Source organism: Sceloporus occidentalis, unplaced genomic scaffold, assembly GCF_023333645.1.
Source record: "Sceloporus occidentalis isolate IW3139 unplaced genomic scaffold, rSceOcc1.0.p SCAF_1, whole genome shotgun sequence".
Lineage (NCBI taxonomy): Eukaryota > Metazoa > Chordata > Lepidosauria > Squamata > Phrynosomatidae > Sceloporus > Sceloporus occidentalis.
This window is the reverse complement of record NW_028316981.1, coordinates 135,149,231-135,167,213: the sequence shown is the minus strand read 5'-3', so window position 1 is coordinate 135,167,213 and position 17,983 is coordinate 135,149,231. Positions and strand designations below refer to the sequence as shown.

The 17,983-nt window shown below is 40.4% G+C and overlaps 1 protein-coding gene across 11 annotated transcripts in view; it reads right to left on the bottom strand.

Annotated features, from left to right (window-relative positions):
- CACNA1G (calcium voltage-gated channel subunit alpha1 G) overlaps positions 1–17,983 on the bottom strand; it is a 270,365-nt gene that overhangs the window by 100,806 nt on the left and 151,576 nt on the right. For all 11 annotated transcript variants that reach the window (XM_089537162.1, XM_089537177.1, XM_089537228.1 and 8 more), the window contains 4 exons: positions 16,539–16,639; positions 13,050–13,173; positions 7,135–7,203; positions 3,871–4,055 (listed from right to left, as the gene is read on the bottom strand). In XM_089537162.1, coding sequence (XP_089393288.1) covers positions 3,871–4,055; positions 7,135–7,203; positions 13,050–13,173; positions 16,539–16,639 — 479 coding nt within the window. The remainder of the gene's footprint in view (positions 1–3,870; positions 4,056–7,134; positions 7,204–13,049; positions 13,174–16,538; positions 16,640–17,983) is intronic.

The following is a 17,983-nucleotide window of genomic DNA, read 5'->3' as shown; positions in this document are numbered from 1 at the left end:
AATTGCCTTTGTGCACCCAGGGCAAAGCTTTCTGGAAGAAGGCATTGGGTCCCTCCTTTTGCAACATTCCCTAAAGTACATACATCTACATAAGTGGTAGTTATGCCAGCCTATGTCACCAATAGGATCCTGGTCATTAAAGTAGTATAACATGGCGGTGACTGCAGCTAGGCTATCCCTCCACCAGCCCTCTGCTGGTGAAATGTGCTCCTCTACTCACAGAGGTGACTTATGTCTCCCATGAGAAGTTCATACAACATGATTCTATTTTGCCAACAGCCAATTAAGGGAGTTTGATAAGGAGAAGGTAGCTCATAAAGGTGGGTTCCCTTCAAATGATAAGTATTACAAGCAATGGATTCTAATCCTTTACAGGAGATTTCCCCCTTTTTATTACCAGACAGTTGAATGAATAAATAAATGACAATGTCATTTAGGGTGAATATTACCCATTTGTTTTGCCTTCTTTATTGATTCAGCACCTGAGAGATGAATCCTGCTCCCTTCCCTTTTCCATTCCTTGCTTCCTGGTCTTGCCAGAGCAGTTTCTGGTGGGATCAGAGGGCTAATGGCTCCCTCCTGCCCTTCCTCTTGCTGATACCTTCTGACACTTCTGCAAAATATCCCTGTTCCCTGGCTTCCTTCTTGCCTATCCTCCGTCTCATCTTTTTTTGAAGCCCTGTAATATTCTTTAGCTAGAACAAGATCCAACTTGGTTTTTAGATTCTAAAAATCATCCTACTGATGAAATTACTCATGCTAGATGCTAAGCATGACCTGAAGGATTCCACTGACTGGTTTAAAGCATGTATGTTCCCGCTGAAAGTAAATAAGCCACATTAGTGATTTAATGGCTCTTCTCCTTCACTGAAAATTACAGCTTAAACCTCATGTGCAATAATAGAAATATCCTATTTTCCTATCACCATTACTTTTCCTGAACAATTATAGCAAGAAATTACACAGAGGAATTGCTTTATTTCAAGTTAATAATAGAATACTGGATTCTCTTCTTTTAATTTTTTTAAAGGAAGCAGATGGATAATCTTTATATAACTCCTCCAGCAATAAAACACACATGGCTAATGTGTCAATTTCTAAACATTTTGGCTTATTTCAGGTAGAGTTTAATATATGTGTGGCAGCATGGTATGATGGCCATTGCGGATGCAAACCACATGTGCTCTGTCCTACATGGTGTAAGTCTTGTGCAAAATTATGGGCCAGATGGTTCTGGCTGGAGTTCAAGAAGCTTGCACAACTTCCATGGAAATGAGGACTTTGCTGGTGTGGTTAGAAACTGGCTTGAATCACAAGGGCAATGCTTCACACAAACAGCATACCACGTGGAGCCATGCCCATATGGTTTGCATCCTCTGTGGACACCACATCACAGGGTGCATGTATGAAGTGGCGCCCCTTGGGCTGAAAAGGAGGAGTTTTTGTTCAAGCTGTTTACCACCAAAGGGAAGTACAACATAATACTTTGTGCTGGGGGCGAGAGGAGAAAAGATCTGAAAACATGCAGCCTTTGGATGAGTTAGATAGGGATTCCAATCGACTTAACCAATAAGAATTCTCTGTCCCTTTTCTGATGACTCTTATTCCCCATCTCTTGGTCCCTTTCCCCTACTCACGCCATGTTCTTCTACAGTTTTTTCAGAGAAAAAGAAGGCAGATTCTTCGAAGAAGGCTACCTCATGAAAAATAACCATATGCAAATGTTCCAATATGCATTATGCAACTTGCACCATTTATCCTGAGCACTGAAGCCACATTTGGATTTCTTGGTGCACAGTACCCACAGCTTTGGCTTTAAAAATGTCTCTGCTGTTTCCTCGGCTTCAATGCTAATGCAGTTCTCATGTCTGCAGGAAACAAAAAATGTAAGGACTTTTACAGAAAACAACTAATCTCTAATCACTGAAAGATGGCGACATGTTTTCGCTTAAGGGCTTCAGGGACCATTAAAGTTAAATGGACGTGTTCTTCTCATTGATTTTGGGGGAAGAACTATATCACATTCATGAAGAATTGCTGACAAATGCAGCATCCACTTTTCTAGAAGACTAGTGCTAACTCAAACAAGTCACTCTTAGCTATTTCCAATCACCTCTTTTGTGTGTGTGTGTGTGTGTGTGTGTGTGTGTGTACCACACACACACACTACTGTGCTTTCATTTCTACTTTTCATCTTCAGAATCTCCAATCTACCCCCTTGTTAATTCAGAACTTAAAGTTTCTACATATAAGAGTTATTCAGCTATCCCCACTTGGGTGTTACTTGAGGTTGCAGTGGGAACATTTTCAGTTGGTGCCTGACAAAGAGGGAAATAAGTTAGGAACTGTTTGTTTTTCTCCTGACAAGCAGAACTCCCCCTCTAATCCCTCAAGTTTCCTGCAATTCTGCAAGACTCAGCGGTCCCAATTCCCTCTATGCTAAACTCCTACCATGCAAAAAGGCTCCAACCAAAACTACTGTCATTCTCCTCTCTGTTGGAAGACGTTTGCCAGCTTTAAGCCTGCTAGTCTGATCAGAGCATTTGTCACAAAGTGTGGAGAAATTCAGATTTGCCTTCAACACTCGGAGAAGTGAGAATATGATAGAAAGTGCTATAAAATGACTCTTGTACCCTAGTGTTATGAAGAGTGAATAATTCATACTTCTATTTTGGAAGCCAAAACCAGAACAGGATAGTATTCCAACCTACCCCAGATTATTCTCAATACATTTTTAATGTTGATTTCTCTTGTATTTGATCTCAGCCACTGCAGCCTGGATGTATTAGGTAGAAACATTTTGGCTGTGAGCAACTCATACATTTGAGGGAGGGACCAGTGGATACCATCATACCTCAACAAATTCTCTACAAACAATGCTCCCTTTCCATTAAAGGGTCTTTTCTCAGGGTGATTTAATGCAGAGTGACCCAGACTGAAATACGGAAAATACCTAACCATCCTGGGCCTTTTAAGACAGAAGCATGTCATTTGTAATAACACTTTTGATTATTGGTTTGTCTCTGAAAGCCCTTCTTTCAGCAGGAGGAAAATATCCAGGTTCAAGAGCAGAGCCCTTACATCTCATGCAGTCCCAAATTACACACATCATCACATGCCCATGAAAAGGCGACTGTGTGTCTTGCAGAGCAAGAAGTTACTGTTAAAAGCCAGGACAGTATAAAATGCATGAAGATTCTGGTAGTCAAGAGAAAGCATCTGAAAATGTTTTTCTGTCCTTTCCTATGGCCATCTGGCTCTAGAGAGATATTTCCCTGCTTTTCTCAATTTCCCCAGTCACTGTACTTCCCTAGAAAAAAGGGCTTGCTCGGCAAAATCTCCATCTGGATAAGTTACTTGTGTGAGTGATGCTTCTCAATGTAGTCTGAGTATGGCTCAAGTACAGAGATGCAAAAGCAAGAAGCAAAGGGTGCTATTGCTTGTTTAAAAATGGCAAGAAACATTTAAAGCTACTCATACAATTTCATTTATTTATTTTATTTATATACTGCTTTCACTCTGGGAGGTGAGCCATGTGGCTCACCATATGGAATTACATCCATGTAGCTGCTTCGCTTATGCTGCATGTATAAAATGGGCATCTTTACACTTGTACCATCTTTGACAAGGCCCATGGAGTTCTGGAGACTTCACAAGAAAAAAAAAAGATCATCACTGTGCCTACAGGTAGCACCCACAGGAGTGTTCTTCCTTGCTCTCTCTCTCTCTCTCTCTCTCTCTCTCTCTCTCTCTCTCTCTCTCTCTCTCTTGTTCTTGGTCTCTCTCTCAAAGATCATCTCTGTTTCGGCTGTTCATGTAATTCATCTGTCCTCCCCTCCAGACAAGTGTACTTCTATACAATTTCCGTACCTTAAGGGTCTGAGAGTTCGCAGCAGCCTCAAGACTCGTAACATTCCAAGGATTTTGGTGCCACTGTCAGAAACCATGGAAACCAGGATGTCAACCACAGAGATGAGAACGAGTACCCCATCCAGAACATTCCAACTGCTTCTCAAGTACGCCTTCTCACCAAAGCACAGCCCTAGTGCCACCACCTGCCAAGATGTCAAATTGCAACAAAACATGAGTAATGTGTTCAATATGCTGGCAACCTGTTTTGAAGACATTGTTTACACATTTGGGAGTGCGGCCCCATTTGATTTCCAGTTATAGCATCATCACTAAGCCAATCTTGCAAAATGGCATAATGTGAAGTTCATAACAATAACTCTGTAGAAACATCCCAGATTGTCCCTTTAACAGCTGATGTATTTTTAATGCAGCTAAAACCTAAATGTTCCAAAGTGTCTGCAACAATGTATAGCAATTACATAAAAGGATGGCACTTATGATTAATTTTTACAGCTGATTGCAGAGATAAATGGTTAAGGAGCTGCTGACCATATGCTGGTCCTAAGGCTTCAAAGAAAATTTGGGAAAATATGAGAAGGCCTCAAGAATATCCTGAACTGAAAACTTTCGATAGCTTGCTAATTTTGGGTTTTTATGCATATCTAACTACAAATATTCACAATTCTGAAATCATTTTTCAGAACATTTCAGCAGAATATTTAAGAAAGGTCTAAATGGTAAGTCTCTTTAAAAAATACATATAGTAAGTATAAACTGAAAAGTCAAAACAGAAAACAAGCCTTCTGGGAATATGCATCATCATCACTATGATTGGTTATTAGAGGAGTTCAGTTCAGCCGTTAAGGATGCCAAAGGTGGGTGCCATTGACAATAGTTCAGTTTATATTATACTATTCATTTTCTTTAAGCATCTATCTATCTATCTATCTATCTATCTATCTATCTATCTATCTATCTATCCATCCATCCATCCATCCATCCATCCACCCACTCTTTTCCCATTTGGAACTCAAAGCATCCGCCTTGAGTCCCTATTATTGGAAGGCGTAACAACAACAACAACAACAACAACAACTTGTACTGTTCTGCATTCTATTCCACTATTCTCAACTCTGCTTGGAAGCAGGCCTTTGAGCACTGAAGCAGGATTTTTTCCCAACTCTGCTTGGAGATTCCTGCTCCGGAGAAAGTACTAACTTGACTTGGCCCTGCAGCATGCATTTAAGCTTAACAAAACTGTTGCAGTCTGCATTGTGTGTGTGTGTGTTCCATTTTCCTTTGGTGTGGATGCTTCTAATTCCCTTTCTCTGCTAAAATCATGTGCTTATAAACCCTTGGAATAATACTTCAGCCTTCTTATGAAATAGACTGTAGTGTCTTAATCAATGTGTTAGTTTCTAAGGTGCCACAAGACTAGATGGTTTTGCTTAACAGGCTAAGATAGCTAACACTCTAAAAACTGTTTCAAACCTATTTGTGATTTCAAGTGTTTCATAACAACTTTGAAATACAGTAAGCTGAGAGACAGTAATACAGGGAGCCAGCAAATGAAACAGCAATTGAACACAATGTCTCCAATGCTGATGCTCAGCACTTGCACTGCTGCACTATACGAACCTTGCCAAGTATTCTTACTCTTTTCCAACTGATTTTTTTTTTTTGCTCTGCAATCAGAGCTGAATATACTGTTCTTTGAAAGATGTTGGCATTTGCCATTTAAAATTAGCATGAAGGTTTTCTTGGGGAAATAATTCTTTCTCTCTGTATAAAAACATTCCAAATTTGCCATCTCAAAGAGAATCTCAGCAGACCTGATCACCAGCAGTGTTAAAATGTTCAGCCAATAGTTGTTTGCTTCCTGGAGGGAACAATTCCAGCCTCATTTTGGAAACTTAGGGCTAATCAGATCGCCCCTTTGGAACGGCCCCGATATGGCCTTTCCCCGATGCTAATGCTGCTCCTTTTTGCGCCAGGGAAAAGGCGGTTTTGCTACCACTGTGGCACTTTCTGGTGCTCCTTTTGGTGCTGTGTCATTTGGACGCAGTGCCAAAGGAGCGCTGTGATGCCACCCGCCATGCGGTCAAGTGCATGGTATGACAACAGCATCAAGGCAGGATCAAGGTATGCATTGTGTGGATGCCACACCCCCTCTCTGGCTGAGGTTGGGGTATAATGCCAGTCTGCCCAGCCTCTTGATCCTGTTATAGGCAGACCATTATTAGAAGTGTAGCCTGAGATTAAAAATATAAACCAGAAGATGATACAAACACCATGTCTTTCTATAACTAAGCAGATACAGGAGATTATCACATGAGAGGCTTCTGTCCTCCTCCCATGATTAATTTGGATTTAAAGCATCCAAATAGTGCAATTGTGATTTACTGATGGAAGGAGGATGGGAGAAAACTCCAACTGCACTACTTGGATGCTTTAAATTCAAATTAATCACAGGAGGAGGATGGAAGCCTTCCATGTAGTAACGTCCATAGATATAACTGAATATAACTGTACTAATCCTTATTCTTCTCTTTACCCAATTTCTTCTTCTACTTTCTTCCTCTGTTCAGTAACAAACTCAAAACACCTCCCTTCTTTCTATTATAAAATATTATAGACAATTATATTGTATAATAATCAAAAATGTAATGAAATAATATTTATAATATTTTACAGCAGTGATACCATTGATAGCATCATGGTAATGATATCTGATTGCAAAGTAACACCTGCAACGTAGGTGAAGACATTAGTGGGCCATTTTATGAAACAACCTGGCTCCACAGAGATCACATATGCATGTACATCATATTATCACCAGGATGTTTACATCTGTAGGAAATTTTTAGGCACTACTTTAACTTAAAGTACTGTACTGTAATTGCATTAAGTTCAATTGAAAAGACTTATGGAAATCTCTTATTTGCACTGCTGACATTTATCAAACAGGTCAAATTAGAAATGTACACATATAGCACAACACAGAACCTAGGACCCACACAGACTATAAAGCCATGAAAACCATTTAGTTTATTTAGATGCTAGCCAATTTCAAGGCCACAGAACAAATCCTAGCAAGACAAGTCACACTTCCTATATATGTGTCTTGATGGACCTTTTGCATACACATACTGGGAAGCACATTTTCCTGGAAAGATCCATTTGCATAGTGAATGTGCAAATCCATGTTAACTTGTAGGTATGAAAGCTGCAGTTTGTTATGCAAATTTTATGTGAACTGCAATGGTCAGAAAGGTCATTTACCTTAATGGTCATTTCAGCCAGGAAGATTGCTGTAAAAATATAGTTCGAGAGTGTGAGGAAAATCCGTTCCTATTTAAAAGAGAAAAAAGATGTAAAATTTAACACACTTCCTTGCCATGCTGTACATACCATACCAGGTATATGTTAAATGCTTCCTCAATTTCATGCTCAAACACCCACCAACATTTGCTACTAAGAAAGGAAAAAACCAACAACAACCCTGTATCCAAATATTTCACAATGAGTCTTAATTTGGTTAAAGTCCTTGGTCTTTCTTAATGCTTTTAATCTGTGTTAGCACCATGGATAGCTGCCAGGTCGACAACATACAGGGGTGGGATATTCAGACCCCTTTTGTCCAGTATAGTCTATTTATTTACATAAACCCCCCAATAACTTACAATGAACAGCATTCCTTTTCTACCTGCACCAAAAACTGCACAATAAATGGAGTTGCTGGGAAGTGGAAAGTGTCAGAATTACCCAAAGTCACCCATGGGTTTCATGGCTGAGATGGGAATCAAACCCTGGTCTCCAGAGCCATAGTCCAACACTCAAACCATTACACCATGTTGGCTCCCTTGTATCACTTTACTATGGGGAAATAAGTAGTTTCAGGCAACAGAAATAGTTTGTGGAAACTTCATTTTATAATGGCAATCATTAAAGAGACCATACTGTATACAAGGCTCTTTGCAATCTTCCCTTGCATCAAGAGGGAAGAAGAGGGCTCTAAAGATGAAAGAGCTATTGAAAACTCAAACGTGCTAGATCATGACTTATAGAGGATGACTCAGGAATCAGTAGACATCCACTTTTTAAGCTGGCGCCCATAATTAATAACATATTCCAGGCTCCCGCTGTGAGCAAACGTGTTTTTCTAGGCAAGCATTACTATACTCTCTCTGAGCACAGCACAAAAGATAGGTCGCTGAGGCCAGGAAGTGTGACATGCAGACAAACTGCTGGATAGTACTGTCTTATATGTTGCATTCCTTCAAATAAAATTTTATCTGCGGCAGGCCTTCGAATATAAATAGTGGGCAGGAATATATGTACAATACTAGACTCCTTGATGTGAAGCACGCAGTCATCTCTGTGCCTTGTGTATAGGCGCCATTGAGAATTCCTCTAGAAAGGGGTTTCTGGTTGCCCACAGAGAGTTCCCCTTCTGCCCTATTCTCCTGCTCTCTCTTCACTGAGGTGACAGGCTGGCTGTATCTGAGGCAGCAGGAAGATTGGCTTGAGGCACTTAGAAAATCCACCTTTCTGGAAGGCAAAGCATAATTATTTGAGACAACTGGAGCTCAAATAATACCTATTTTGGTCTCTAGGCAAGAAGTCTCTCATATGGTGAAAACTTCCATTTGGAGTCTTTCAGTGCCCCCTCACTTTCAACATGTCCTAACATCCTCTGCCAATCAATGTTTCGCAGACCACATCTTCTTTTATTCTGGCCACAGAATAAAATAAAATTAATTTCCATGGTTTGTATACATGCATCAGTGCATGTTTCATTCTGGACTGTTCCACTTTGTTCTCTCTTGCATCTCAAGCTTTCCTCCCGAACAAAAATCTCACTGTTCTCTTCCTGGCATTCTTCCCATATTCATCATGATTCTCATTTAATCCTATTGGTTCTCAGCTTCAGCACTCCAACCACCCCTAGTCCCCCTAGCTCTTATTTCTTTTTCTTTTTTTATTATTCCCCCTAGCTCTTATTTCAAAATCCTCTGGTCCTCTCTATACCCCATGGTTTACCTATGCCTCAAGTTTTCAATTGCCTCTGGATCAATGTCTTGCTCAGCAGGTCATTTCCTGAAACAAAATCCATTTATTTCTGATCACATCTGCCACTGAAATATTCCTCATTTGACACTAAACAGTTCCCTGTGAACCCTCATCATTCGTGTGACATATTGACAAGCACAGTTGTAAAATTCTATGATCTTTAAAATGATAATACTTAGCAAAACATCTCCAATTTCTTTGCATGGGCCTGCATGCAAAGAACTATAGCTAAATTCAACAAAACCAGGTGTCAGTTTGGTCCTTAAAAAAGGAAAAAAAAAAGTGTATATAACAGTTTCCTAACAACTTCCCAAACAACATGTACAGGAGAAGAAATGGTTTCTAAAAAATAGGAATCTGAAAGTTAATAATGGCCTGGGAGCTCAAAATAGCTCTTGCCCCATACAAACCACTCATGTTAAGATCTGCTGGGTTTTTTTTTAAAGATTTAATGGAGAGCAGCATCAATGCTTGCTCATTAAAAGGGTGTTCTTTTCTGTAACAGTTTCAAGGGGATTCATGCAAAGTCCTGTTTGACACAAGTCAGAAAGCTCCCTGCTTTAATGAAGAGCATATTTAATGAACTAACACACATGTTCACTTTCTGAGTAGAAGGAAGAAAAAAAAGAGAGCAAAACTTATATTTGTTTCATGCCATTGACACTCTACAGACCCTCTGCCACCCCTGCATCTGCACAGTGTCATCCAAAAGAGCTGTCTCGAGTGGCCAGAGGGGTTTAAGATTCTGCCCCAGAGGAGCATCATGTAGACCATTTGCCATCCCACAGTGAGAAGTCTGCACAACACTTTGCAGATAAAATTGTTCAGATCCACTCCAACCTGGATGTTGTAAGGGATGTAATCTTGGCTCCTGCTTGTCCCAGGTTAATGGATACTTTTCAATTTGTGTAGCCTGAGCATGTGGACAGGATCCTTGGAATGGTGAGAGCTACCACATATGCACTAGATCCATGCTTCTGGGATTATAACAACAGTTAGAGGAGGACTGGGTGAGTGGATAATGGGAATAGTGAATACTTCAGAAGATGCCAGCCACAGATGCTGGCAAAACATCAGGAAGAAACTCTTCTAGAACATGGCCACATAGCCCGAAAAATCCACAAAAAACGACAATTCATATGTTTAGCAAAACCATGATCATCATATTACTAGTGGCCCTACCATTTCTTTCTTCTTCTTTTTGCTACGGACATAACCAAAACACCCCTTTTTATTGTTCTTAACCTTTCTAGGAAGCCTGAGCTCATCCTGTGCTTTAGCTTTTCTGACTACCCATAAACTTGCTAGCTATATGTTTGAATTCCTCTTTGGTGACCCCCCCCTCCTTTCCATTTCTTATGCATGTACTGTTTACAACTTAGCACAGTTGAAAGTTCTTTAGTCATCCATCCTGGTTTCTTGAGACACCTCCCATTTTGCCTCATCAATGGAACAGACTGAAATTGTGCCTTCAGTACCTCCCTTTTGAAAAACTCCCATCCATCATGAGCTTCTTTCTCTTTTAGTATTCCTGGCTATGGGATAAACCCCAGTATTTCCCTAATTTTACTGAAGTCAGCTTTCCTAAAGTCTAGCATGCATGTCTGATAATGCCTGGCTTCTCCTTTCCACTATATAACAAACTCCAGGAGAACATGATCACTCCCACCTAAGGATCTCACCACTTGCACTCCATTAACCAAGTCTGCAACTTGTTGCAACTTGTTGCTAAAATGCCCCTACTCCTCAAAAACTTTGACAGACTGGTGTTGGGAATTATCCCACAAAAAATATGATGGCAGAATTAGTGTGAAGATGTGGCTGCAGATCCACAAACAATGTGTATCCGTAGCTGAGTTACAATTGGGTTAAAAACAGCAAGAATGTCTATTTCTAGTGTTTATATGTGTGTTTGATAACTGTGGACTGAATCCTAGCAAAGAAGTACCCATCCCAGTAAAATCCATTGTGTGGCTGTTTACAAAATGGAGCAATTTCAGCAGCCTGTGCGCTGAAGTTAAAGCAGTTCAGTGACTTAAACTCCCTTTATATTCAAAATTTATAGAACGCAAGAGTACCAAAATAAGTGCTAGTACACTTATAAAGTTTGAATTTATCAGGATTTTAAAATTTATGAACACCCACAGATGACATCTAAATTTGATAGGTTTGAAATGCATTCTTTTATTGGATTCTGACCACCTAAAAATTTCCCTCCTTCCACCAGCTGTGGTTATTAAGTTTCAGGAAAAGGATCTCATTGGGGTCATTGTTTGAACTGAGTTAGGCAATGTTAGAGAAGCAATTCAAGGCTTTCCATTTTTGTTGTTATTCAGGCTATTTATTAGCTGCACTTTCTCCCCCTCTAAAACTGCAGCCCTAAGCATACTTACCTGGCTGTAAGCCCCCCTGAACTCTGTGGGACTTATGCCCATGTAAACATGCATAGAATCAGGCAGTAAGAAACTGAAATAATATATAGAACAATCAGATTAATGTGTTTTTTGTCGCTGGCATTTGATTCATAGACACTATGAAGATCTGGATTGGGGGGAAAACTTCACACAAATATAGCAAAACAAATGTTGTGGGGAAACTAAATGTTTGTTCACATCAAAACAAAGATGGCAAAAAGAGGAGAGAAAGAAGTGCAAAAGAAATCATTCCTTTCTTCCTCTTTTCCATTCCCTCCCAGCCTCAGTGCCAGCACAGAACAGATGGAAGGGACCAAACCCCAATACTGCACCAAGAAAGCAAAGAAAGCAATTGAACATTTATTAGAGAGGAAAAGTGTGGCAGATGCCATTGCTGTGTCAAGTATTAAAACAGGCTGATTCTGCTTTGGGGAAAATGGTGCAAAAGAGAAAGAAAATAAGAGGCAGTCTTGTTGTCTCTGATGCATGGATGCTCTTGGATACTGCAGAGCAGAACACAAGACAGCTTGGCAAGAGACATAGCAAGAGCAGGGGAAGCCCTTTTCACTCACTGCTGGGAATGAGCATTTATTGCTGAAATTAAACATGCAGGTGAAGAACTTAACAAAAAACCCAAACCAAAAACTATGTCCAACTATAAACAGATGTGGCCTGTTTTTTTTTTTTTTTTTTTGGCAGCCAAAATGCATACGCTATGAATGGAAAACAAGGCAAGCAGACAGGATATTTCACGAAAATGCCAACATAGAGGTCATATGTGCACCTAGAATGTTGCTGAATCAAAGTAATCAGCAAAGATCAGCCAGGATGAGAACAGAAGCCAGCTTTGGTTCTGTGTCTCTATGTGTTAAGAGATCAGAACAGTGGTTTGGATTTAACTGAAAAGTTGGCTTAGGAATTCAAGGTGCTGATGTTCAATTTTGAGCTCTGATTCTGCACTTGTTTCTGACTCCTATAATGAATAGGTAGAGAAGATGCAGCCAGGGGACCCAGCCATTTCTTCCCAAGTATAAAGCAAAGCACTTAGAAACCAAGTGTTTCCACACTATGCCTGAAACATTAAAACTGGGAAAGTAATACATGCATCACTTCCAAGAGGAAGTGGTTTGGGGGTGGGGGAGTCTGTTAATCATTCCCATTTTGCTTTTTAATGATCCCAAAGGCAGAGGAATGCACTCTCGTTGTCGATGGAGACCTTCTGCTGGATCCTACTGCTTTAGCCCAAATTGGCTATCTCCTCTTTCTCCCTCACAGCTCTCCCATGTACTTTAAAGATGAGTTCTAGAGGGCAGTGAAATTCTCTAGAGCAGTTTTATGGTGCCATGGAAGGATGAAAAGTGTGTAGGGGGAATTACCTGATTCTGATGTGTATAATTTGGTTCATGGCCAATACTTCTAAAAGGTAATATGGAAACTGTAACCCCCAGGCTGTAATCTAAGTGGGGTCTTCATGAGATAATAAACAGGTGGGTAGGGTGTGCTGAAGCAACTACCTGTATCATATTACCTGTTGCTAATATGACAGATTGATTTAATGCCTTTATTGTAATTTAGGCCAATTGGGAATAACCACCATTCCAAGCCCAACCTCTTTGGTTAAGAGACTGATGCCAAGAGTCAACACAGATAAAAGTCCAATGTTAGCTTAATCTGCTTGTCAGGGTGGTAAAATCATTGGGTAATACTCACAGCACTGTGTGGCTCAATTTTGGGACGCTCCATTGCAATTGTGATGCAGTTCAGAAAAATTATCACCAAGACAACATGATCAAACATCTTGTGAGTGATGATTTTATTGCATATCAGACGGAATCTAGGGGGAAGAAGAAGAGAAGGCACAGGAAATTGTTTTAATAACAGACCACTTTTCTGTTCTAAAATAGACATCTACAGCAGTCCCCCACCTCTCTCATGGGACACTGGATATCAAATAGTATATGTCTGTGTGTCATTAGAACAATATTGAATTTGCTATTAATTGTTCAGGAATAGCAGTTTCTTGATAGGCACAATACTGTTCTCCAATTTCTCTTTCCATTAAAATCTTTTTCTGAGGAGTTCACACTCCTTCTTCTTCCTCTCTACTTAAAGATCTTCCAATTTCCAAGAGTATCATATATTTTAAAAACCTGTCTTGCTGTATTCCATTTATTCCCAAATTGTGTGCTATGGAAGAAAGTCGTCTCACTGTCTCTATCTGTACATCTCACCATTCTTGGCCTGGAAAATTTCCACCTAGCTTACGTGGGAGCCAAATAATCCAGTTTGCCATGCTTCTCCATTGCATGCAACAGGATCATACATTCATTCCTGAAGCAGAGATGCCACAGTGTAATTCATCAGAAGAAGATGCTCTGCCCACTGTGTCTCTGCATGAGCCACTCAGTTTGTTTTTACTGCCTTGCAGAAACATGGAAGGGGAGAACGTGAGTGGGTGAGTGGGGGAATGGATCCAATGAGGAAAGATAACTTTTATCTTTTTAAAAGCTAGGCTTTTGGGTGTATGAAGAGTCCTCTTAAATTAACATTAAGAAATACTCTCTCAGCTATCAGAAGCCCAAGAGAAATTGATTTTGTGTGGTCTTACCTCTCCTTAAACTTCTTGATCTCATCAAATTTCAAAACAAATGATTGCAATTTGAAGTTCCCCAGAAATTAATCAAAAGATTCCATGTTTAACCTGTGATAAATGTTTGCAAAAACAGGCAATCATGTTGCTTAATATCTCAGCTCAGAAGGACAAGACAGGAATTAGGGCCCTGATGTTCGTTCTCTTCGAAATAGCTTGACAAGGCTAAGCAGAGCTGAAGGAACAAAATTATCTCTACTTTGAGATGGTTCTATGCTTCCCCAAGACCTGTCATTCATCATCATGGGTACCTGTATATTTTCCTTTGCATAAAACAAACTATATCTAATCTGGTTCTTAATTACTATTTAAAGAATGATAGTGTTGCCAAAAAACCCTCCAGAACATAAATGTGTAACTGATTATAAACATGTCCATGGATGCTGCAAGGGAAGTAAGGTAAGGTTCCAGGAAAACATTGCCATATGGCCAAATGACTGTGAAGCACTTTGTAGTGTTCCACTGAAACTGATTTGATGCAGCTGTTCAGGTAGAACTATCATGGCAGATAGGTGGGGGAGTTCTCACTCAGACATAGCCCCATGGAGGACTAGTCTGAAAATGTGAAGACAAATACAGATAATCAGAGTGCTGCCTTATAGAGTGGGCCCTTGGTATCTGCTGGGGTTTGATTGCAGACTCCCTGTTGATACCAAAATCCGTGGATGCTCAAGTCCCATTAAATACAGTGGCATAGTAAAGTGGTATCCCTTATATAAAATGACAAAATCAAGGTTTGTTTTTTTTGGAATTTATATGTTTTAAAAAATATTTTTGAGCCATGGATGATTGACTCTGTGGATACAGAACTCCTGGATATGGAGGGCCAACTGTACTAAGTAAGACCTTTGGTCCATTCTCGCTCAGTACTGTCTCTCTTGACAGGTAGCAGCTCTCCAAGGTTTCAGAAAAAAATGTTTTCAACCTTGCAAAGAGATGCCACTTGGCAAATGCTGCATGCAAAGCAGCTGTTCGGTCACTAGCCCTTCTTGATTCAGTGATTCAAACTAATGTCCACAAACTGTCCATCATTGTTTCTTCTGGAAATTGAGTTCTTCTTTCTTTGTGGCACCTGGGAAGTTCTAGCAGCACAGTAGCTTCCAAAATATGAGGCTACCATTCTGGATTCTGATATGTTCTGAGATTCTGCTTCATTCCAATGTGTTGTGAAAATAAATAATTAATTTCCAGTAAGTAGGACAAAAACAACAAAGAGTTCAATGACATCTTAAAGACTTAAAAAGTTTTATTTTCTCACAAGCTTTTGTGGACTACTTCATCAGATGAAGCCTACTTCATCAGATGAAGTGATGGTGGCCAATTTGTTACATCTTTGAGGTGCCACTAGACTCTTTGCTGCTGTAACCAAATTATGTATGCAGTCCTGCCTAACTAAAGAAATTCATGGTTGTTCCATTTCTTGTGATATATCTTGGTAAGATAGGGGTAAAATTAAATGAGTAGCAGGTGAGATAAAACAAAATAAGGGGTCTTGAGCAGATGTAGAAGCAATTCAGAAATGGCTGCTACACCTACCAGTTCCAAAATGTATGACCAATGTTGTTATATAATTGTCAGGGAAGAAGAGGCAGTACAGATGGGCATCTAGAAGCCATCCCTGTAAGCCCCGCATCTGTGCTGCAGTATCCGCATGCTGCAGCATAGATGCGCCCTCCCCAAAAGGAGCCACTCTAGGCGGCTCCTTTTTTGAGGCGTCATAACAACTGCAACACAGCCCTATGACGACTCTTCCGCCCCGAGCCATTTGGACACTCGGGCGCCCTTACGTCACAAGGCTGCACCCCGTGTGGATGGGGCCGCAGCCTTGTGACATAAGGGTGTTGATATTAGGGCTTGGCGCATATGGATGCTGCACCCTATCGAGCCGTAATATCGAGGCAAATGGCCAGTCTGTACCGAGCCAAACTTCCCCGCTTTTTGTATTTCAAGCAAGAGAAGGGCTTTTCTCATCAGCTGCTTATGTGGTCTTTTTCTTTTTACCAGAAAGGAGATGACAATGATGACAGGACTTTCTGCATCCAAATCATGTACTCTAAATAAGTTATAGTTCCCACCCAATGTTCTTAGTTTTTATGGTCTGTAACCAAGGCCTGTTACAGACAGCCAAAATAAAGCTGCTTCGAGTCACAGTGGAGGTATGGTGTTTCAATGATGCATGCGTCCTAAGAGTCCAGAAGTTGCACCAAAGCCACGCTCCAGCCCTAAGGACTGGAGTGTGGCTTTGGTGTGGGTTCTGGACTCTTAGGACGCATGCATCATTGAAACACCATACCTCCACTGTGACTTGAAGCAGCTTTATTTTGGCTGTCTGTAACAGGCCCAAGTTTTTTTTTTAAATGTATTAAATTAACTTCAGAGTTGACTAGCTTAGCTATTAGTAGCACAAATTCAGATTCTTCAGCCAACAGGACTCTTTGGTTGTTTTTTTGCAAATCTTATTTCTGCCACATTCTACCAACACTGCTTTCAGCACAGCATCCTGGAGCCCTGCCTGTCACACTTTTAGCAATCAAACTGAGTTGCCTTACTTAGACTGAGGAGCAAAGATGTAGACAGACCAGGAATCTCTTTCTTTGCACCAGCTGGGGAGGCGTGCCCTTATCCAAGCCTTCATACGGTCCTTTTTACTCTTAAAGAAAAAGAGAGTGAGAAAGAGAGAGAGAATTGAGAACTTGTACAAAGAGGTATCCACTGGCTACTCTTGAATGGTTATAAGAACAATTAAAAAATTGGATCTAAAACCTGGAAAACAGACAAGTGTCAATGATTTAATTCTCAACCTTTCCCATCAATCCTGAAAGTATCTTGCAGGCCTGCAAGCTGAAAGTTGACTCTGACTGGGACACCTTGGATGTAAAACAAGAATTAAAACAATGCATCTGGCTGTGTGAAAATGTAGCCCATGCTGCGTTTCTCAAGGGTGGATTAATGTCACCTAGCAGTCTTGGCCGGCTGCTCCATGTACAAAAGCAGTATAAAGAGTTAGGTGTCTTCTGAAGCGGTGTGGAGATGCATAGATTTAGAGAAATTTATTGCAGAGACATGCACTGCTGTGCACAGTATCTGCTTAAAGACATGGCAACTCATCAATGGTATTTTAGAAGTCAGTCACTGGGAGGAACATGCAGACATAGCATTTAAGAAAGAATAAACATAACTGCCTTTCTAACGCAGATATTATCAAGGAATAAAAATGTCAAGACATTACTCCAGAGCACAAAAAGGAAAACATCCCCCCAGCCCAGAATTCTCCAAATGTGTGTGTGTAATCTATCAGGTAAGACAGAAAGGAATTTATTTATTTTACAAGTTAGTACTCCTCAAAAATCCTAGGTGTGCAGGCCAGGTGATGCCCCTATCTGTTTTTGAAGATCTCCAGCTTCCTTTTCACTAATGTCACCTTCAGCAAATAACAACAACAACAACAACAACAACAACAACAACAATTTCTGCAGACCTGGAAAGCAAAAAGGGCATTTCGTGTTAAAAGAAAAAACACCAGGGAGGAGCAAAGGAATGTACAGCCCCTGGGCTCCTGGGAGTTCCCTGCTCCCAAAGTAGAGCAAGGTTGTGTGTCCATGTGTGCCTTCAAGTTTCCTGTCAACTTATTGCAACCCCACAAATTTCATAGGGTTTTATTAGGCAAGGAATACTCAGAGATGGTTTTACTAGTTTCTTCCTTTGCCAATATGGCCTACTGTACCTGATATTACTTGGCAGCCTCCCACTCAATTACTAACTAGGGCTGGCCTGCTTAGTTTCCAAAATCAGACAAGATCCGGTGCCTTTGGGGTATTTACTTGGTTAGTAGAGCAAGGTAGCCAATTCAAAATGCATAATATGGTTACAACCTGATCTAGTTTACAGGGTATGTTCTCATGGACAATTATTAAGCAGGATGCTCAAATTCACTGGGGAAAAAATTGTTGAATGAAATAATCGAGCCAAACAAAGCTATATTTGGTTCTGCTAT